The 21,860-nt window shown below is 41.6% G+C and overlaps 3 protein-coding genes and 2 long non-coding RNA genes across 6 annotated transcripts in view; 3 read left to right on the top strand and 2 right to left on the bottom strand.

Annotated features, from left to right (window-relative positions):
• Positions 1-8,471, top strand: part of igsf9b (immunoglobulin superfamily, member 9b) — a 28,019-nt gene extending 19,548 nt beyond the window's left edge. Inside the window, exons 12-22 of one of the 2 annotated variants that reach the window (XM_074638342.1) lie at positions 35-185; positions 293-404; positions 510-685; positions 790-1,028; positions 1,261-1,345; positions 1,496-1,666; positions 1,771-1,807; positions 2,542-5,889; positions 6,051-6,220; positions 6,403-6,593; positions 6,806-8,471. In XM_074638342.1, coding sequence (XP_074494443.1) covers positions 35-185; positions 293-404; positions 510-685; positions 790-1,028; positions 1,261-1,345; positions 1,496-1,666; positions 1,771-1,807; positions 2,542-5,889; positions 6,051-6,220; positions 6,403-6,581 — 4,668 coding nt within the window. In that variant the 3' untranslated portion in view covers positions 6,582-6,593; positions 6,806-8,471. The remainder of the gene's footprint in view (positions 1-34; positions 186-292; positions 405-509; positions 686-789; positions 1,029-1,260; positions 1,346-1,495; positions 1,667-1,770; positions 1,808-2,541; positions 5,890-6,050; positions 6,221-6,402; positions 6,594-6,805) is intronic. The other variant, XM_074638343.1, reaches the window with a different exon arrangement.
• A 1,224-nt stretch (positions 8,472-9,695) lies between these two features.
• On the bottom strand, positions 9,696-14,731 carry gatd3l (glutamine amidotransferase class 1 domain containing 3, like). The gene is made up of 7 exons (XM_074639842.1): positions 14,502-14,731; positions 14,351-14,403; positions 14,160-14,273; positions 13,880-14,011; positions 13,672-13,764; positions 10,591-10,756; positions 9,696-10,461 (listed from the first exon to the last, which is right to left on the bottom strand). The coding sequence occupies exons 1-7, from the start codon at positions 14,616-14,618 to the stop codon at positions 10,327-10,329; spliced, it is 810 nt and encodes a 269-aa protein (XP_074495943.1). The 5' UTR covers positions 14,619-14,731; the 3' UTR covers positions 9,696-10,326.
• LOC141770199 (uncharacterized) lies at positions 11,094-14,288 on the top strand. The gene is made up of 3 exons (XR_012594461.1): positions 11,094-12,871; positions 13,882-14,067; positions 14,173-14,288. It is a non-coding gene; the product is annotated as an uncharacterized LOC141770199 (long non-coding RNA).
• Positions 14,732-15,364: 633 nt separating the features above from the next.
• Positions 15,365-20,531, bottom strand: tmem127 (transmembrane protein 127). The gene is made up of 3 exons (XM_074638338.1): positions 19,928-20,531; positions 17,180-17,344; positions 15,365-16,883 (listed from the first exon to the last, which is right to left on the bottom strand). Exons 1-3 carry the CDS (start codon positions 20,169-20,171, stop codon positions 16,573-16,575), a joined length of 720 nt encoding a protein of 239 aa, XP_074494439.1. The 5' UTR covers positions 20,172-20,531; the 3' UTR covers positions 15,365-16,572.
• On the top strand, positions 18,368-20,506 carry LOC141769362 (uncharacterized). The gene is made up of 2 exons (XR_012594287.1): positions 18,368-18,595; positions 19,684-20,506. It is a non-coding gene; the product is annotated as an uncharacterized LOC141769362 (long non-coding RNA).
• Positions 20,532-21,860: the final 1,329 nt, after the last annotated feature.

Here is a 21,860-nt window from a genome sequence, read left to right as displayed (position 1 = left end):
CCTTATTTTAACCTGTTGCTGCCCTTCCTCACAGATTGGCACTACTCCTCGCTCCCTGTACACTGTGATGGCTAACGGCTCCCTCCTGCTGCGGCCGCTCAGTAAAGATCACCAGGGGGGCTGGGAGTGCTTGGCCACTAATCGTGTAGCAACTGTCGGTGCTGGCACTGTGATCATGGTGCTGGGTGAGTGGGCCGACATTATTTCTACAAACTTATATGTTGGTATGTGACACTTGACCTGAGCGTATTCAAGCGTATTCAAACTTACAAAGTGTTTTTCTATTCCGCAGGCACCAGTCCTCATGTTGTGTCCTCCGTATTTGTCATCACGGAGATGAACCAGGCCAACGTGTCCTGGGTGCCTGGTTTTGATGGTGGATACACCCAGAAGTTCACTGTTTGGTCAGTAACATACAATACATACTGTATGCAGTTCTCAGCTGTCAACAACAATCTTGACTGTTTTATGCTCTGTCTTTATTTTGGCTGTTTTTCATTTTGTTCCAGGGTCAAGCAGGCATCAAGAGGGAAACATGAATGGGCGTCTTTGCCTGTGCCGACATCCAAAAACTACCTGTTGGTGACCGGGCTACTTGCCGGCACCGGCTATCAGTTCAGCGTCCTACCTCAGAATAAACTCGGCTCTGGACCTTTCAGTGAAATTGTTTCTGTGCGAACACTAGGTTTGTGCATGTGCTCTTATGTTCTGTTTGGAGTTTCCCTCACTCTCTCTAATGCTGTGTTGCTATAAGTATCAGTTTGAACTTATATTGGATCTTCTTATCAGCTGTGCCAACAGAAGCACCTACAGTCGTCTCCACTCTCCCAACTTTGGATCCTCCAATACTCCTGTCAGCCAACCGGACTGACCGAGGTGTTCTCCTCCAGTGGTCGCCTCCTGATGCTCCATCTTCTCCACTGACGGGCTATGTGCTGCAGGCCCGCAGGGATCAGGCCCACTGGGTCATCCTCAGCAGTGACATCAGTGCCAATCAGAGTGAACTACTCGTACAAGGACTGCTGAGGGTAATGATCAGTTCATTTCTTCTCTCTTAGCATCTGTACTTTCAAAAGATTCATCAATGTAGCCTCTGGGTTTCTTGCTTTCACAGCCTGGTTGCATGTAGATCTCATAGCTATTGTGCAAGAATTGTGTTATATCAAACTGATGTTATGATTTATAATGAACATTTTTGAACTTTCATCACAAGCATACTAGTTTATATTGAGTCGAACGCCTGATCTGTCTTTCTCTCAGGACTCCAGTTATGACCTGAGGCTGATGTCTTGTAGCAACAAAGTTCTCAGTGAACCGAGTGAGTCTGTCAGTGTATCCACCACAGGTAAGTGGCTTCGTATAGATTACTGTGAGCATTACATGCATATTGAGTCGAGATCCGGCATATACAGTATATATATATATTAGTTTATTGACAAAATTAGCATTGGTTTTTAGGAGTGCATTTGCTTAACTGTCTCCGGTCCGATTACAGGGATGGAGATTTACCCCCTGCGGCCAGGTTTCTTGGAGTTCATCCCTGAGCCCCTGTTGGCTGGTGTGTTAGGAGGGGTGTGCTTCCTGTTCGTAGCCATCATCCTCTCGCTGGTGACGGCGTGTTACATGAGTCAGAGGAGACGGCGTCGACGCAGAAAGAGAAGACAAGGTAGAACATCAGATTTAAAGATTTTATTATATTTATTTATTATATGATTGGACAATTTCAACTCTGCTGTTTGACATTTTAATCCGTCCTTCACCTTTTCTTAGATCTCCCATCTGCCCTCCAGAAGGGCTCATCTCCAGCGTAAGTGTCCTCACCAGTACAGCTGTATATTTTCATTAAACATTTCTGTAATGTATGTATTGCTTATTTCTGCCTCTATTTTGGTAAAGCTTGAATATTTTTTAATTAATGTATCGTTCGTCATCGGTAGACTGTGGTGAAACACTTAACGTTCTTCATACTCTGCTACCAGCCATCTAACTCTGTAACTTGAGTAAATTATATATGTAAGGGATAATGTACAACGAGTCGGTCATTGTTGTGAAATAAACCCCGACAGAGCGGTGCTGCATCTCGACACGAAGCGGTTTGCGTCGGTGGTCTTGCATCGCCCGGAAGGGGGCGACATTATCCCGCTTATTGCACGCTTGCTTACATAAGAAATCAATAACTTGACACTAAAACGATCCTCCTGAGTCCGAAATCAGAACTTTGTCCATAGTAACGGTCTGTTATAAATAACAACAGTCTGCTATAAAGAAATAACAGACCGTAGAAGGCCATGATTTACCAATCAGAATCGAGTATTCAACAAAGCTGTGTAATAAATATTATATTACCTGATGACATTTTGTCTAGAAAACCAACAATGAAATGAAACTTCTTTACAAAGCCATCATTGCAATCTCATCTTTGATGTAGTATGTATCTGCAGAAAGTTACAAATTGCACCTTCAATCATTTCTTTTTAGAATCTGTGGTACTGTAAGGTTGTTTTAAGCAAAACAAATGTTTCTTGTCCATGTCTTTTTCAGAGCTCGCTCACCTCCTCGCAGCCCAGACAGTGTCCTAAAGCTGAAGCTGTGTCCGCCGCTTCCCTTCTTCCCCAACAACTCCTCCTCACAGACCGATCGGTCATCCTATGATAAAGGCAGCCGTGGGGAATACCACGACCAGCGGAAACAACTCCTGTCCAACTCGTCTCCACCACCACATTACACACTCTTTGAGAGTCACCTGGGCTCTCAGGACACCTCGCCAACTGCTCTTGAGTCTATCTGCAGAGGCCCAGATGGACGCTTCATTGTCCAAACTGTGCCAGAGGGTTCCATTCCCTCCAATAAAAAAAACTTGAGGAAGGAGGTCCTGCAAAGTAATGGGGCAAGTGGCTCTGGGAGCAACAGGACGTCATTCAGGGACTCTCCAAAGTCAAGCATCTTGAGCTCAGAGAAGGACGAGAGGAGGGATTCTCCTCTCACTGTGGACGTCCCAGAGCTGAGCAGACCTCCTTCCTCTCCTGGAAGAGTACGGGCCATGGCCAGAAACTTCTCCCGTCACGGCTGCTTTTACTCTGACGACGAACAAAGCACAGAGGCTCTTTTGGAAAGAGCCAGCTTCTACTCGGACAACAGTGAGAAAAAACCCAGCGATGCTCTCAGGAGGTATCGCATGCCGGGCCATGGTGAAGATCTGTTCCCGAGTTTGGGGAGGAGAACAAAGCTGCTGGATAGAGATGGAGACAGACCACACCATTCAGGCTACCAGCCTATGGAGAGTCAGCTGACTAATAACAGTACTATGGTCTCACAACTTGACAGTGAGCTGGAGAGGGATAGTATTAACAAGTGTGCCCAATTGGCAAAGGAGAGGGAAGAAATGGAGAGGGAGCTGGAGAGCTATACAGCCGATCAAAGACGGCGTGGGAGAGACGAGCGACAGTCTAATAAGACAAAAAGCCCTCAAAGGGACACACCCAAGTCGGGGGACGAGCCTGTATGGAAGCCACAAGATGTTACCATCAGACAGAAAGACAGGCCCTCGGGTCAGACGACTCGGGTATCTGACTATCGGAGGGCGTGCTATTTTGGGAACACCAGCAGCCCCATGGACCGGCTCCCTGCGTCTCGCATACAGTGGGACATTAGCCCTGTTACATCAGTCACCAGCCTCATTCCTGTACGGAGCCCCCGGGAGACCACATCGCCCAGGTCACAGCAGACTCGCACATGTAGGGAAACCACAGAGGACTCTCTTGTTGTTGATTCATCACGCTCTCCTGTCACCCAGAACACCTCCCTCCCCATGCTCTCTCCTAACGTCACCTCAGAAAGTCCCCCTGTCCTGTGTCTAGAAACACCGGAGAGAGCCAGGTCATTGAGTCCTCCAAGAGAGGCAGATAGATGCAGGAAGTCCATGACTGAGCAGGGTTTAAGGGCAAAGCCAGAGAACGGAGGTGTTGCTTCAAGGTCCAGACATTCGTATGCTTATGCAACTCAGCCCTGGGATTCAGCTGCCAGAGGTCCTTCAGTTGATGATGAGAGGCCTGAAAGTTCAGCCTCTGCATCGTATAATCAGCCTGAAAAATACTACACAGCCACAAGGGATCCCAGTCCATCAAGTTATTCTACCTTACCCTATGAACATCACGAAGTAGGAGCAAAGGCCAAAGAGAAAGACACTCAGGCCAGGAATGACCGACAGAGTTCGGGTTTTTACTCTGAGTTAGAGAGAGAGGGTGTGCGAACACGCTCCAGGAGAAGTGACAAATGTCTCTTCTCTCATAGTCCGAGCCCTGTTTCAACATTAACACTTGTAGAAGAGGTCGAGAGTGACCAGTCCCAATTTTCTGTCCCCGGCATGTCAGCGTCTTTCAAGGCCAAGCCTGCAGCTCCATCGCCCCAAATGTCCCCACTGCAGACAAGTGCAATTCTTGAATACCTGAGCCTTCCGGGTTTCATTGAAATGAGCGTGGATGAGCCTGTGGAAGACGCTGCGGTCACAGACACTGCTGGACAAAGTTCAGAATTAAAGCAAGAAAAATCCCCCGGGGTTAAGCCTGATGTAGTTCCTAGAAACTGGGAGGTTCATTTACAGGAAACACACTCAAGCCACCATTCTGCCGGTGCTGCAGATGCCAGCTTCTATGCTGGTAAAAAACAAGGCCATAAACGCTCCCTCCATGCGGAAGCTAGAGATTCTCAACATAGAGTAAGATTTCCAGACGAGACAACACCGTCGTCATCCGGTCCAGAAAAAACTAGCAAGCAGCTCTATAATGAGAAAACACAAATTCGAGTTGGGAACAAAAGCACAGACAGACCTGAATCCAGACTGGGATCCAGGTCAGCTCAAACCTTGTTCAGTGCAGCTAGAGGAATGGCAGACATAGTGTCGAAACACTCACAGAGTTTTGGAGACAGTAGTGAGTCTTTATCAGAGCAATCCCAAAGAGCTTCTCAGGGCAGCAGGACTAATAACATTGCATCACGAATATGTCAAGCCCCTGTGCCATTTCTAAAGAAGTCCTTAAGCATGGGCCCTTGTAGGACGCTCTCAGGTATGGGACACCCTCGTCCTTTCCTAAAGAAATCCATCAGTTTAGGCTCACAGAGGTGGGAGCACTTCGAGAGCCCGAGGACGTATATTTCTGAGAGGTGTTACTGGGACGAGTTCCCAAACCCAGATGTCAGGGTGAAGTCGTACAGTTTGGGTCGCAGCCCGCCTTCCTTTCCCAGACCGGGCCCCTCCTGGAGGGAGTATGTCCCATTCAGACGCCCTAGCATGGGCAGCTTAGAGATGCCTCACCACGCACAGAGACCTTTAGCTAGTCCTTCCTACCTCACTCCTTCCATGTACCCACCCAGACAAACCTCAATGTCCCCGATGCTGGAACCCTCCGATCCACGACGGCAAGCCACTGTTTTCCCAGAGTCCTCCAGGTGGTCTCCCTCATATCAAGATACCATGAGGTCTGCCCAGCATAAATATGTCCCCATGCCCTCTTCCATCCCTGTCCCCCAGTACCAACACTGGCCAGGATCCAGAGGGGAAAGCATGAGACCCATGGAGCCCAGCAGAGGCCCTCCGAGGTCCTACCTGCCCAGGGGCATCAGCTGGCCCTCACCTTACTACGCCCCCTTCCCACCCAGAGAGGCAGAAAGTTACAGACAGCCAGACAGGATGATGATGAGGAGGGGAGGGGAGACAGAGACCAGGGAGGGAGGGAGGACCAGTTATGCCAGTCAGAGCAGCGGTAGAGGTAGCGCCGGCCTCTTCCGACAGTCCCTGTCCATCACTCCAACGCTGCTCAGCTCCCCCGAAACCACAGAGGAAAGCGAGCGGCACAGAGCCGAGACGGAGCTGCCTGAGAGAAGAGTGAAAAGGTGAAACACCGCCACACCTGGAAAAAAATAACAACAAACTCACTGGAGTGTCTTCTTGGCAGAGGGATTTATTTATGTTGCCAAAATAACATTCATTTTTGTCGTTTTTTGTTTCTCGTTTGTGATGTTATCTTAACCACTTGTTTTGTGTATCTCATTAGAAGGAACACATCAGTAGATGAGAGTTATGAGTGGGACTCTGCTGATGCGTGTGTGGACTCTGAGGTCCTGGAGGCCATGAGGTTTGATCAGTCACAAACGGGTTTCCGGAAAGGCAGGGGGGAGCTCAGATATGATCAAGCTGCTGGCCTCCAGGACCAGCGACAGAAAGGTGATCATTACTTTTCCACTTTCTCGTTGTTGTTTTTGATGTTGCATGTGTCATTGTGAGTGTAACGCTTTGATGTGATGGTGCCGCATGTGTTCACCCTGTTGCCCTTGTGTTGTGATTATTGTGAGCTTGTCCCATGACGTGCCCATCCATGCTTTTCCTCTCCCTGATGCCCTCCCCAGGCCCGTGTCCCTCAGTCAGCCCGCCAGTTTCCAACCCGCCTCGCTGCCAGCTCAGCCGCTCCCTAAGCGAGGCGCGTTTCAACGCTCTCCGCCAGGAGTACCAAGAGTACAGGCAGGCTCAGGAATGCCTCAGCCCTGGCCACGATTCAGACTCTGACTCCGGCTCAGCACTGCTCTAGCAGCTTAACTCGGTCCGTTATTCTGCCTACCCTCTCACCTCTTTTTTTCCCACCTCTCACTGCTCGCCTGCCTGCATCCTTTTCTTGCCTGCTTACTGTATCATCCGTGTGCAGTGAAATTGTGCATGCTAAAAAACCTGTGCAGCTAGTTAAAATGTTTTAACCTTGACCTTTTAGGAACTGTTCTCTAACGCCATACTGATCTCTATCTCTGTCTTTCACAGGTACATCCAAGACAGATACCAAAAAGCAGTTTTAATGAACAGACGACAGCACTGTGGTCCTGGACGCCGTCACATCTCACTGGAGCTTTCTCATGTGAAAGAACTCATTGTTTAAAAAAAGTTTTTTATCCTCTGTTACAGCAGACTAAAGTAAAGCAATTTAAAGAGACAGCACCATATGTTGTACGCCATCAAATGTGACAGACTGCAACCCCTCAGTTGTTATCAGATGACTTTTTCTTGTTCCATTGTGCTTTGCATGATGAAGCTGAGAAGGGATTATTTATTTTTCTAAGAAGCTCGTGCAACTGTATTTTGGGATTTTTCTTTTAGACCATGACAATCAGGCACACAGGGCCCCTTTGAGAAATGAAATGCTCACCCTCGACTAAGACAGGTTTACTGTTGAGAACAACCTGCTTTATAAAAGCAGCAGCATGCTACATACTTTCAAGTTATCGCATCAAAGACTTCCCTTTAATAATATAAAGGGATGCTAATGACAATTAAGTAGGTCTGTGTCCAAGATAACATCTGTTTGTGGAAATGTCTGTATCTGTAATGTTGCCAATCAAACAATGCTCAAAGCATTTTCACCCCCATCTCCTTTTGAATACGACAAAAGTACTTAATAGTACTCAAAGATCACATGATTAGGCAGCTCTGAATTTTTGTACTTTGGTACAAAATCTTGGAGCAGTTCCCGATGTCTAACTGTGTTACTCCACAACAATAATTTACTGTATTTAAAATAAGAGTTTGTTTGTTATTTTCCACCGTGGTTTTTCCTGTTGGTTACCTGAACTCATTTCCTGTTTTTATATTATCGTTCACAATAACGTTCGACTGTTGAGACTTTATTAATCACATCCCTTCAAATAGCCTCCCAGTATTTGTTCAAGATGTACAAATGTTTATATGTACCTTAATGTGAATGAACCCTGCTGTATTGTATATTCCACTTCATCATTTCATCAGATTAGAAAATGCTACTTTTACTCCACCTGAATCGATCAAACCTCGTCTCTGTGATTAAATGACAGATATTGTAAAAACTTTATAAGAAACACAGGGGAAATGATTTCTGCCTTATTTTTGTTAATGTCACAAACACGCACTAGTTGATGGAACACGAAGCTGACGAGCTAAAATCAAATCGGATGATCGGAGGATTCAAAAAGATTGAAAAGTTTTACCTTTTTTACACAAGTTGTGCTCACATGATGAGTATTTCTGTATATTTATGAAGGTGAGATATGATATGCAACAATGTTTACAATTCACTTCATTGACGTGAAGGCAACACTGTGAATACTTCATGGACTTCTGATTCTGTATTTGAATTGCTGTGAAGTCTGTAATGAATTTTGTGCCCATTAGCCTACTTTTTTTTTGCTCTTTTTTTTTACTGAAAAATGACAAAAGCTGTTTTTATTACGTCACCTGAAAAACAGATTTTAAGAATACCTTTGTAGCTAAGATTCAAGAGAGTTGTACTATATTTACTAATATAACCAAGATGAAAGTCCTCATATGGAGTGAGTATGCATTTCTTGATGATGGTTTTGGATGTTTTGTACAAACTGGAAATTTTTATAACTTGCCACCTGGTTGTTTTTGTCATTTTTATATGTTTCTAATGAATAAATTGTTTTATTCTGAATGCAACAGACTGAGAGAATGTGTCTTATGTTTTTGTGTTTTGAGGAAAATCATGTGACAATGAATAACTGTTAAAGGGTAAGTGACCTTCCTTAATGACTGACGTGTCATTAATACAAACAAGACTTAGGCTGAATGTCCACTTTGCTCCATGATCTCATATTTTTAAATAAGTGTATGTTCATAGATATAAAACAACCTTTGGTCTTATCATCATCAATACAATAGCCAACCTTAGACAGAGTGGAGAAGCATTTACATTATACCAGTAAGTGGTCATTTTCAGACCCCAATTTGGCACAATATGCACATACTATCTGGAAATAAGCCCTTTGTTCTTAAGCAATGGAGTGAGAAAGGTATTTATACTCTTCACATATTCAAATCAAAATGTATATTAAACTAGGTACCTAAGAGCTCGTTTTGACGTCCCAAAGACTTCCTTTTTCTCTTATCTACGTTAACACTCTGCCCTAAAATGTTATGACGCTCCACTAGTGTCTATGAGTTACTTTCTGATAAGTCACCCATTATGAAGAGTTTATAGGAATCATTTAAACAGGTACTGCACACTTTAACGTGTTTTTTAAGTGTAAACTAAATGATATGACTACTGTGATGAAATACATCAATGCTGGTGTTAATATTGATTAGAAATGTATAAAAATCAGAATTCCATGGGTTGAAAATGGCTGAAAACGCCACCTACTGCTTTAAATCAGCCCTGTATGTCGCAAGGCCAATGCTGACTATAGAGTCGACCGGTTGGGACTTATCATGTTAACACCCTCTAATCAGAGGCCAGGGGATGTCACTAATTAACTCTTGCCTCACACATCCACAACCTGGCATCCCAAACTGATCATTAATGGCTTATAAATTATCTATAAAGTAAAAGTAAATGAAAACTATTTTGAAAACTATTTTTAAAAGTCTACAAAGATTAAGTCAGCTTAATTTTATTTCTTTTTCCTAATATTTTAGGTTTCTAGGACCATAAATGTCTGTATAAAATCTCATGACAATCCATCTAATAGTTGCCAAGATATCTCAGACCAACGGTGCCACCCATACAGCCAGGCCAGCTGTCCTGGCTCTATTTCACCCCACCCTTAAATCTCCAGCTGTATTTCAACACACTGTAAGTGTGGAGACGAGTGAGTCACAGGTCTTACCGGGTCCCTCAGCAGGCGTGACAAACATTGCACAACATTGCCAGTAATTAATCATACTATTACTGTTTATTTCAAGGATTTGGGGAAGAGATTTAACATCTTAATCAGTGATATTGAGAGAATAATAACAGTAGTTTATGTCAACAGTACATACAAAGTGTAGCTCCTCATTCATTCAGCCGAAGAAACATTTATTGTTTTGTACATCCTAAATTTGTAGCTGCAGTGTACTGTTTTGGTGTTTTTCATGATCCCAAAGCAGTAGTGTGACAGCAACACTGTGACAAAAGATCAGATTGTCATTTAACTGCTGACCTCATATTTACAAGGTCAGTGTTAGCTTTGATTACATGCAGAGGTGGTGCTTTCTGCTGTGTTACACAGATGTGTCACTGTGAGGACGATGAACTCCTCCCTGCCTGCTATGAGTAAGAAATAATGTCTCCAGTTAAAAACATGGGTTAAGGTGAATGGATAGTGACTCATGAGCCCCTCAGATGTGTAGCTCTTCTCTCTGTACATGCAGACATATTAACCGAAACCATCAATTACACACGACAAGCCATTTGCTCTTTAACTAAAGCATATATATTGTTTCAAGTAGGAATTCATCACGATACAGAGGTGCACGTCGTACGTCAACACCAACTTCCTCTATTTCTTTCCCAGGCTGGAAATGTCACATCACTTGGTTGACATACGCATGACGTGTTTGACCATGGTCCCGATGCCATCAAAGATGTAGTGATAGTGATAATCTGTTTCCCACAAGAAGGAAGGAGTGCTGACCACTTTGTTCTTCTCATCCACATAGGCCTCGTAAAAGAAAAGGGTTAAGGTCAAAGCAAGAGTTATTTCACAACATAAGCAATGACAAGATGAACATGAATCTGTGTAGATTTAGTTAGCTGACACTGATAGCAAATAAAGAGAGCTCTGAAAGGATATATATGGCTCGCGGACTTGGTGGCGAGCGCCCATGCTCTTCACAGCCTGCACCATGCTTGTGTGAGGCCAGTTCCCCCAGCGAGTGTTGTCGTCTTTCTCGTAGCCCATGGTCACCTCGATGCTGGGCAGCACGCGGCAGGCCAGCACGGGAGCCATGCTGGCCAGTCTGAAAACAGGTGCACACAGTCAGTTTAGGTTTTTATTAAGTAGAGATTAAGAGACCAGACTGATCAGGGGCTGGGAATAATTGCCTTACCAGTATCCGACAAGAGAGATTCAAAGCCTGGGACCGCAGTTTATAAAACTACTATTACTGACCAAAAAGCATGAGGCAAGATTACAGATTGTCTGCTGTTTATCATCATCATTTGCCTATAAGTTAACACACACACACACACACACACACACACACACACACACACACACACACACACACACACACACACACACACACACACACACACACACACACACACACACACACACACACACACACACACACACACACTTGTACAAGGCAATTTGTGAGGTTTTAGTGAGATCCTACAGATTTAACTGAGTAGTTTAAATCAGTACGATCCCAATAATTGTAACTAACTGCCACTGGACATGACTACTGTTTCACTGACCAAGAATACAACACGGACCTGGAGTTGATGCTAACAGGAACTTCAATAACTTTATGATGTAACAATGTGTTATTTAAAACCCCCACACACCTACAGTATGGTCCGCCTACACAGGTGATTTCACTTATTGTACATGACTGGAGTGGGTGTCGATGATATCTATCTCATCCTTCTGTTGTTTTTATTTGATGACTGACAGTAGAAACCGACATGAAACATGGGGACAGATCGAGGGCAACGACATGCAACAAAGGCTCCAAATTGAACCTTTATCGTCCTTATAAAGCAAAAACATCTGTGTGGGAGTGCTGTGCCTTTAAAGAAATACATGCGTATTTATGCGTATACTATTTATTGAAGATATCCAACAGCACAGTCCATCACAACTTGAAGTCTGCATATAAGTATGGTGCTTTTTTTTTTAACAAAGCAAGCAATTTCTGATGCACTGAGCATTTTTAAGAAATAATGTGATAACGGCGAGCCGTTTTAGTTGTCTGCCAGGCACTGAACATCTCGCCCCACTGGACTAGAGTGTTATCTTCCTTTAATCCTGTAAACCAATGTGTCTCATCTCCGGATGCTGAAAAGTGATTTACATCTCAACAAAGCCAAATCTGAAGTTTGACCCTTCCAACTTCCAACATAAATATTCTAAACAAAGCTGGTGTGAGCTGGTTCAAAGTGCAAACTTGCTTATTTCAGATGAACCTTGAGAGTGACAGTGAGCCAGCATGCACGATACCAGGACCCTGAAATCAAAGCAGCTAAATGGAATTTAGACATCATTCATTTCATTATTTACACCTGTGCTTTTTCCTACTGCGACAAGTCAAAACGTCGTCCGTGAAAAAGGCCTATATAGATTTAAATTGTGTCTTTTATACTCTTAAATCAAAGAGGAGTGAAACACTGATGAAATCAGAAGAAACACATGAGGGGAGGAGCTGCAGCTGGAGGGTTTGTACTGCGGAGGAGCTGCAGAGAAGCGTTAAGAGTTTACCACCGGGGGCTTAATTATTGCTTTGAGAAACATTGTCTGATTCTAAATTTATACACCGCTTGTTTTGTTGACAGAACAGAACAATGGAGGCTGTGTTTATCTGTGAATCACAGTGATACTGACTCCTACATTACACAACAATGCCCTTTATTATCACTTGTGGGGTAAAAAAAAAAGAATTGGCATTGTTCTCAATCCTCTTTTCACTGTACAGTATATTGATTTCTCGATAAAGTTATCTCTAATGGCTCAAACTCTCTATAAGCATTAATGGCAATAGGAAAGGATTATGCTGGTATTATCCTTTAAATGACAGTTGGGTTCAGGTCAAAACTGAACATTTGTTTCATCCTCTTCCTCCTCCTCTGCTGCCAACCCCACTTCCTGTAATCCTGCATCCTCTGTCATCTCCGCACATGGCCACCAGGTGTCACCTCACCTGACCTCACCTGACCTCACCTGACCTCACCTGTCTGCACAGCTGTCACCTCATCACCTCATCACTCCATGTGCGCCAACGTAGTGGCCAAAGGATCAGTCACTCTCTATCACGTCACAGTCTACTGTATGATGCCTCAGTGTCGGAGCCTTCATGCTGTCCTGCTCGCTTTAACCCTTTTAGGATTTGACTGCCTTCATGATGCCTAATGTGACCTTTCTTCTGTTTTTATCACACCTGATCTAACTACTCTGCAAAGACTCTCAGCAGGTGGCCCCTTAAACGGTGCATCAACTTGCCCTTTAATTCTTTCCTGGCTTTACTTTAGCTATGAAGATTTTTATTACATGTTCAGATTTTTGTGAAAATTTAATTTTGCACATTTTGTGAATGTTCTAACAGATGTATCTTCACAGAAATATGACATGACTATTGCCATAATGACTTTTAGTGGTAGTATATGTGGTAAAAGTACAATTTATTTTCTAGGAAACACTGTACTTACTTTGTGAAATCAAATACAATTGACAATAGATGATACTACTAGCCTACTAGCAGGTCTTGTAATGTCACTATTGATAATAATAATAATGATAATAATAATACATTTATCAGTAATAGGATATATTTATCCAAACTTAATAACTGCAACAAGCTACATTTATTTATTTATCTACATCTAGAAACAGCTCAGTAGTCATTGTCTGACTTTTTTCCTTTTCTACAGTTGCTCCAATGCCCCAATTCCATTACGGGGATTGTTTAAATCTTGTGTTTATCTAGTTTAAGGTAATCTGATTTAAAGTGCCATATGAACCAATGACCGTCTGCAATTTAACCTCATGCTTGGATATAAAATATGAATTTTAAGTTAAAAAAAAAGCCACCCAAAGCCACAATGTCACACACTACTGTCTTAATACATAAACCTATTGATTGTACATAAGTAGAGTCACACAGTATTGTGCCTTCAGTACTGACAGATTGAATAGTGAGTAAATGATACATACCCAATAGGCTTGCGTGAGCGGTGGAACTCTTTAAGCACTCTCTCCACATCGTTGTGCAGCTTGCAGTCTTTGCCGTCCTTCACAAAAGAGGACCTAAAGAGTTGAGTTATACAGTATATTAGTTCTCCATCTTCACCATGCCAGCTTTGTATATCATTTTACACTACTCAGTCTCAAAGTGATTACTTCATATTTCATTATTCCTCACAGATTCTTTGTGACGCCGTGGCCTCCTGGAAAGATGACAGCATCAAAGCTGTTGACGTCCAGCTTGGACAGGTCTTGCATTTGCATATTTCCTTGACCGTGACTGAAGCGAGCTGACTCCATCATCATGTTCCTATGTGATGGCCAGAAATAATCATAAATACTGCCTCATGAAATTAATCAAGTCAGGTTTGTAAACTATACAACTTGAAACAACAAGCCACTAAGACCTGTCTATGATCCATCTGAGAGTGAATCATTGTGTTTCCTAACAATCCTACCGGTTCTCCCCAGAGCCGGGCTGCTTCTTCATGTGGTCCATCACATGCATCTGCTGCTGATTTGGAGCGAACATCTGGAAGCGAGCACCGTTACGGCTCAGGTGGTACATGGTGCTGAAGACAAGAGTTGTAAGTTACTATCTCTGCTTGGTGATGTGTTCATGCGATGATGTGATATTACTGATACTCACTACACTCCCTCATGGACATCAGTCCCATCCCACCAGCCACATCCTGAGAAAACCTGGATCACATTGTGATTCACAAACCAAAATGTGATTCACAAATCACAATAATGCCCACACTTAATGCCATATTGTCTCATATTGATGTTTCACTTACCACTGCAATATTGGTATTTCCCCAGTTGCCATAGTCACCCTGGTGCACAAAGCAGGCAGGCTGGCGAGAGAGAACGGCCAGTGTCTGCTTTGACAGCAAAGTCCTGGATGCCTGCATGATTAAGCTTCAATCTCACTGTTCCAGGAGGAAAATGTAACTTTAAAGTTCTGTAGCGAAGAGCCTGTAGACTTTGAGTGGTAGAAATATAGATCTCGCTGTGCCTGTATATATACCATCAGTGTGGCCAAGTGACGTTACCACGTAAGCTCTATTTCCTGAGAATAGCCGTCGCTCCATTGCCTTGAATGGCCTATTCCCCCGACAAACACCCTTCCCTATTAATACCTTGTTTATTCACCTGATTAACTTAAGTCATTTGGCTACCGAGTGATACTTGAGCTCTGGAGGGTATGCTAAACATGTTGTCCATTAACCCATGAAATATCTTGACCCATTTACAATGTAACTCTTAGCATGGTATGTAGATGGAGAAACCTGCAGATATAATGCTAAATGTTGTTTTTTTATATAGTTTTATATGTCAAGGCACTTTTTTACACAACACTCTGCATCCATGTGCAGTTTTTGGAAATGCTTCTTATTGTATTTGTACAAAGGTAGCAGTGGATGCAACACCTTCATACAGTACAAGACATACTCTATGCCCTTTAAAGTCTCATTAGGTTGTAAGGCTCTTACTCGCTGTAATGCCTACAACGTCTAGACTGTAAACCCCAAAATACCCCGGTCAGACGGAAACGTCAAAGTCAATATACAGTCAAATCAAAACTACAGCTCCTATCTAAATGCTGCATTTGGTGAGGAACCAAAGATTCAGTACAGATGACAAGCAGGAAGCAAAATATGGCATTAATTTTTATTATGACCACTTTTTATGTAGAAACAATCAATATTTACATACTGGTGTTGAAAGTATATTATGACAATTTGAGGAACAAAATGCAGAAATGGAGTAAAACAGAACAATATACACCCAACTAGAGTCACCACATCAATCACAATTTTAAGCCTCAGCTGGCACCTTGATGTGAGATGTTCTCAAACAATTCGGCCTGATGGTTTAAAATTTGCACACGAACGAAACTCATGCATTTAAAAAAAACACATACTGAAACGGTCACGTATGGTAAATCACAAAGCACAAATAGTTTCTGTTTTTAAAAAATCAAATACAAGAAACGTGTCGTGACAAACTTAGGCGGTGAGGTTCCTTTTTCTAAATGTCTCTTATTGTGAAACATAGACAGACATGTTTCTCAATTTCTCCGTGGCTGATAGTTCTCGATGCCATAATCCTTTTTAAAACACCACAAAGATGGGTCTCACATTTTTTTTTTGTGACAATTTTTAAGTACTATTTCAAATAAAAGATGTGATTAATGAATAAGACTAAACCTGTGACGGGTGTCTACAAAGCAAAAGAAAGGAAAATAAGATGCAGCACAGACAACTAAATAATAAATAATCAGGTCCATTTGATACTTTATATGAAAAATGTCTTATACAATCTTCTCAGTGTATTTCTGCATTTTTGATGCATCAGTAAAATAACATCATACACACCGCAAGCATATCAAAATCTAAATCAAAATGATGCTTAACAAAGCTTCATCCTTGATCCAACCCAGAGCAATACAGCCGCTGACAATCTGCCGACAGCCCAGCCTCAATAAATTGGCACTGATCGGGCTGCGGCTATTTCATCAATTACTTATGATGAACCATGTTGAGCACTCCTCGCAGTTTAGTTTGCTTTACATGTAAGAACCAAATCCTAAAAGCCATTTACATGCAAATCCCTAACCACTTCAGTGGTGAAAGTAAGAATCATCTCCTAAATGTCTGCCACCACAAAAGAAAGCTTTTCATGCACCCAAGCACTGTCAGTCAGTCAAGGAGTTTGTGCACTAACTGTGCACGCCGTGTTCATTATGGAGATAGTATTTGCGAAGATATCCATTTGATAAAGAGTGGGGTTTGCTCATCAAGCCAATAGCCGTGCTGAGAGAGAGAGAGAGAAGCGAGTGTTAACAAGGCCAGTCTGGCGGCATTAGGGCGTGTAGGCAGGCGGCGGCTGAAACTGATTGGCAATGTCATAATCGGCAGGAAAAGTTTCACTGCTGTCCTCCATCTCTGAGAGCAGCACTAAAGCCTGCTCCTCCTCCTCGGTGGGGTAGTGGCGCAGCAGGTTCGCGGCTGTGGCGAGGATAGAGGCTCCGCCTGCCCCTGCCACCAGGTAGAAGCTGATGGCAAAAGTGACGTATATGAGAGAGCCGTGGTACTTTTTGTGTTGCTGCTGTAGTGACAAGATGAGCTCCGAGGCCCAGTAGCAGAAGCCTATGACTGTGGCACACTGCAACACTGATGAGAGAGAAAGAAAACAAATTAAGTAGACAAAAATGACATACTTCCTTTTCTAAAAAATAAAAAAATAAAAAATAAAGGTTTATTTGTTTTTTTATTTTGCACAATTTATGACTATACAACATAACAAAAAAATAAATGAATAATATAAAGTGCAGGAAGAGGCAAAAAACCCACTGGGCTTATCTGAAGCCGCCACCTAGAGACAAGATTAATATAAAGAAATAATATGACTACATAATAGTGATAAACAATGAACAAGGTGCTGAAAAGAACCCCAGTATGACAAATACCTGTGAGAATATGTGCAAATGCATATCTGCGTGTGATCTTTAGTGCAGGGTGCTTTGGTCCGAACACATCCAAGAGGAAAGCAATCAGACTGCACAGGATTCCCAGGAAACAGAAGGCAGCGATCACTCTCATCAGCAAGATGGTCTGCGGGTTCACACAGTAATCTGGAGGACACAGACAGAGACAATCACAAAGCAATTACAGGTGGTGAGCTACCAGATTCATCTCTGCTGTTTGTTTGTTTGGTTATTAAGATCCCCATTAGCTTTTGCATAGCAGCAGCTATTCTTCCTGGGGTCCACATAGTTTACATGGTGACAATACAAAAATACACATTCACACTGCTCATCATACACTAACATAACACATCGTAATACACGTAAAAAAAAAAACACAAAGAAAATAGAAAGGCTCCGACTGAATCTATCAAGATCTAACAGATAAATATCATCATTTAATACCCTGACACACCCAACAATACTTATTAATTACTAAAGTTTCTTCTTAAGTAATGCTCTTTTAGTGTGTGTTTTAAAACCATATAGAGTATTTTGTTGTGTAATATGATTTGAGAGTGAATGCCATTCTTGCATTGCTCTGTATATTGCTGTACTTTGACCTGATTTGGTTTTGGATCTTGGTAAAGTAAAACAGCCTGCAGCAGCATGCCGTGTGGAATAATTGTGTGTATCTGTACTAAAGGATAGTTTTTTCATAAATGTTTCTTGTTTATTAACCTTATATTATTCCATGATTTATCCCTATCTGATTTATGGTAATGTTGTTTGGGCAAAAACATACCCCTCCAATCTTCATAAACTTTATTTTTTGCAAAAACGATTTGTAAGATTGGCAACTTTGTCAAACTCTAAGGAGGCCTCTGCTCTACTGTTCAGGAAACTGATCATTCTTTCAGTTTAATACATACATATTCATCAGATATGTGTGTTTATATATAAATATATGTTCTTGCCTTCTTCTTTACCATTATCGTTTAGAAACTTCTTTAAATCTAATTCTCAAATTCATTCACATAATACTAGACAGGTTAATCATCTTCACCTGGACATGGCCAGTACTCCCTCAGATATCGTGGTGTACAAATATGGAACATCAAAATACATGTTATCAAGAGCTTGTTATCCTTAGAGCATTTTAAAAGGAAATTATCATCACATTTAATTCATCATGTCTAATTATCTTTTGATATGTTTAGATATATTTTCTTTTCTTCTGTACTGTTTTTTTGTATGTAATTCATTGTTTTTATTGGATTGTTTTCCACTGTTTGGTTGGTTTTTCTGCACATTTTGTGTACTTGTTGTTGTTTAACTTTTGTTGTATTTTTTAAAATTATGATAGTTTAGATCTTTCTTCATTTTTTGTTATTGTTTTTTTCTCTCCTGGGATTGGGGGTCCTGTGGCTTCTTGACCTCTCCTGACACATTTCTTGTTTGTTTTTCATTGACTGGATTTTGTGCAATTTTATATATGTGCAAATATATATGTGCAAATAAATAAATAAATAAAAAATAGATGGAGTCTTTGTTGTTATAACATTCTTGATGAAAAGTGCAACTTTGTTTACATTTTATTTATTACATCTACCCTACATATTTTACAAGTGCAATTACCTCTGTTTACATTACATCTATTTTTATATTTTATACTTCTAGTGTAACACTTCCGTTTATATGTATTTATTACTTCTACTTTACCTGTTTTATATTGCTTTATAACTGTGTGTGTTTTACCTGTTATATGTTTTATCTGCCTCGTTTAGTCTTGTCAAGTATTTGTTTTAAAGCAATGACCAGAAGTGGCAACTGTGAATCTCGTTGTATTTAATACAATGACAATAAAGCTTTGTATTCTAAAACCATCAAATGTTTCCTCTAACATGTTTAAGGATATATATTATGTTTGTATTGTTATTTTATATGTATTTCATTGTTTTTATTGGATTGTTTTCCACTGTTTGGTTAGGTTTTTTTGCACATTTTGTGTACTTCTTGTTGTTGTTTAACTTTTGTTGTATTTTTAAAATGATGTTAGTTTAGATCTTTCTTCCTTTTTTGTTATTGTTTTTTTTTCCTGGGGTTTTGGGAGAGGTCCTTTGTATAAGCCTGTGGCTTTTTGACCTCTCCTGACACATTTCTTGTTTGTTTTTTTCATTGACCGGATTTTGTGCAGTTTTATATATGTGCAAATATATATATATATATGTGCAAATAAATACATTTAAAAAATAGATGGAGTCTTTGTTGTTATAACATTCTTAATGAAAACCATCAAATGTTTCCTCTAACATGTTTAAGGATATATATTATGTTTGTATTGTTATTTTGTATGTATTTCATTGTTTTTATTGGATTGTTTTCCACTGTTTGGTTGGTTTTTCTGCACATTTTGTGTACTTCTTGTTGTTATTTAACTTTTGTTTTATTTTTAAAATTATGTTAGTTTAGATCTTTCTTCCTTTTTTGTTATTGTTTTTTTTCAGGTCCTTTGTATAAGCCTGTGGCTTCTTGACCTCTCCTGACACATTTCTTGTTTGTTTTTTCATTGACTGGATTTTGTGCAGTTTTATATATGTGCAAATAAATAGATAAATAAATAAATAGAAAATAGATGTAGTCTTTGTTGTTATAACATTCTTAATGTAAACCATCTCTAACAGTTTTAAGGATATATATGATGTTGTGTATTGTAGGGTTTAAAAGCACACTGTGCTGCTGTTTCCTCACCATCCAGCAGCTTGGGGTCGATGTAGCCCAGCACATCCGCCACCCCGAGCTCTTGTCTCGGACAGGTTCCTCCGTGGACCCGGAGCCAGGCCGGTTCGGCCAGCGCCGTGCACAGCGCCGTGATGGACAGAGCTCCGGGCAGAGCCGACACCAGGCTCCGCTCCGGCTGCTTCGGCAGAGAGGTCCCTCCTCTCCTCCTCCGGCCTCCCGGTACAGCTGAACCCGGCGGGGCGTACATACTCATCCAATCTCACTACCGACTCGTTGTGGTGTCTGTTAGCCGGGTACAGGTAGCGTTACCTGGGCGACGAACAGGTGACAGCAGCCTGGAGCTTTGTTCTGTGGTGTCTCTCTAATGAGGCCTGTTAGCTCCGCTGTTAGCTCACTGCTAACTAATGTCACAAACTGTCATACAGACATGAACTTAACAGAAACAAAGAAGATGAATAGATAACCTGTTAACTAATCTAGCGAACTAGTCTGGTGAGGAATGACTCGTCTTAAGTCGATAGAGAAAACAAAGAGAAAACAAAACAAAGGCAGCTTAACGCAGGCTTCCTGTAAGATACTCACTTCCTTGTTCACAACACTTCTTCTTCGTGGCTTCAATAGGCTGCAGTCTAGATGTGAGGAGTGGAGGTCAGTGCTGCCACCTACTGGTGACAGCTGCTGGTGACAACTGCAGTAAATATGCTATTCCACTTTATTCTACATGATTTGTTTTGCGATTGTAAGGTTTAGAAGTTAATTCATATATTTGAGTTAAGTTACTAAAAATATATTTACAATGTTTACACAGTTAATTATTTACATATTTATGTTAAAAGGATTTACATATTTACATGTTGAAATAGTTATAATAATATCTTGAATCTGCCTGTAAGTATCTTCCTGACATTTACCTTAGTCCATGTCCTTTTGGCCTCTGATTGGTTAGTTCTACGACAGGTGAGTTAGGAACAAGGAAGTGTTGTTGTTGTTGTGAAACTGTTGAAGTGGGAAGAACAGTAAAGTGGCTGTTTAAAAAAAGTTATCCGTCTCCTGCATGTTTATTCTCCTAAAGACTGATCCTCAACCACACAACGAACTCTCACGTTACACGATTATACATTTTTTTTATAAGCCACACACTTAAAGGTGGAGGTAACAAGTGATTTTTGATTGGATAGCATCACCATGTGGCCATTTATAAAGCCCCCGTGCACACGCACGTCCATGCCTGGCAGCTAGACTCTGAAACAAGGCTGAGGCCTGGCGCCTACGTGCCAGTGGAGCACCATGCGTGTGCATGCTGCTCCACTACCACCCTGCTCTCAGGACACTTCGTGCACCGCAGCACGCCCATGCCTGGCAGTTCCGCCACGGATCCTCTGTTCAACCTCGGGTTGCGATCAGACGATTTAGCCCGTGGCGAGGTAGACCCGCCTCTGCCGAGACTCACAGCCTTGTCTCCAGGTCTCCACAAAGGGAGACCTGGAGCTTAGAGGAATGAGAAAAACGGGTCCTATAAGTAAACTCGGTTTTGGGTGGCCAGGACGTCACATATGACGTTTTGCTCACACATGACGTCACATATGACGTTTTGCTCATACATGACGTCACATATGACGTCACACATGACGCGAAACATAAGCCCCGCCCAATAACTTGTAGTACTGCTACGGCGGGGCTGTGACGTCGTACATGACATCAAGGAAGATAAGATTTTTTTATTTTTTTATTTCAAAATTACAGTATACATAGTAACAGCAGAAAACATTAAACACATTTACATACAAAAGAAGCATAGCGAAAACATAAACAAAGAGCAGTGTCAAACATAAAAGGACAACAGAAATGAAACAAAACAAACATTCAACACATAAAAAAAACACACAATAAAAATAAATAAATAAGTAGATAATAATAATAAAAAAGAATATGTGAGAGTATG

The sequence above is a fragment of the Sebastes fasciatus genome, chromosome 6, assembly GCF_043250625.1.
Source record: "Sebastes fasciatus isolate fSebFas1 chromosome 6, fSebFas1.pri, whole genome shotgun sequence".
NCBI classification, from domain to species: Eukaryota; Metazoa; Chordata; class Actinopteri; order Perciformes; family Sebastidae; genus Sebastes; species Sebastes fasciatus.
Note: the sequence above shows the minus strand (reverse complement) of the source record. Positions and strands in the feature narration are given on the sequence as shown.

What these genes read in the sequence shown, in the direction of transcription:
- gatd3l (XM_074639842.1), bottom strand. Translation starts at nt 14,618, where the DNA reads ATGCAGGCATCCAGGACTTTGCTGTCAAAGCAGACACTGGCCGTTCTC. An exon ending in CCCGGCTCTGGGGAGAACCG is followed by an intron (nt 14,012 to 14,159) that starts GTAGGATTGTTA and finishes GCCATCACATAG; the next exon opens with GAACATGATGATGGAGTCAG. An exon ending in ACCAAGTCCGCGAGCCATAT is followed by an intron (nt 10,462 to 10,590) that starts ATATCCTTTCAG and finishes CTTTTCTTTTAC; the next exon opens with GAGGCCTATGTGGATGAGAA.
- tmem127 (XM_074638338.1), bottom strand. Translation starts at nt 20,171, where the DNA reads ATGAGTATGTACGCCCCGCCGGGTTCAGCTGTACCGGGAGGCCGGAGG. An exon ending in CGACCCCAAGCTGCTGGATG is followed by an intron (nt 17,345 to 19,927) that starts GTGAGGAAACAG and finishes TGTGTCCTCCAG; the next exon opens with ATTACTGTGTGAACCCGCAG. An exon ending in ATTTGCACATATTCTCACAG is followed by an intron (nt 16,884 to 17,179) that starts GTATTTGTCATA and finishes CTCTCTCATCAG; the next exon opens with TGTTGCAGTGTGCCACAGTC.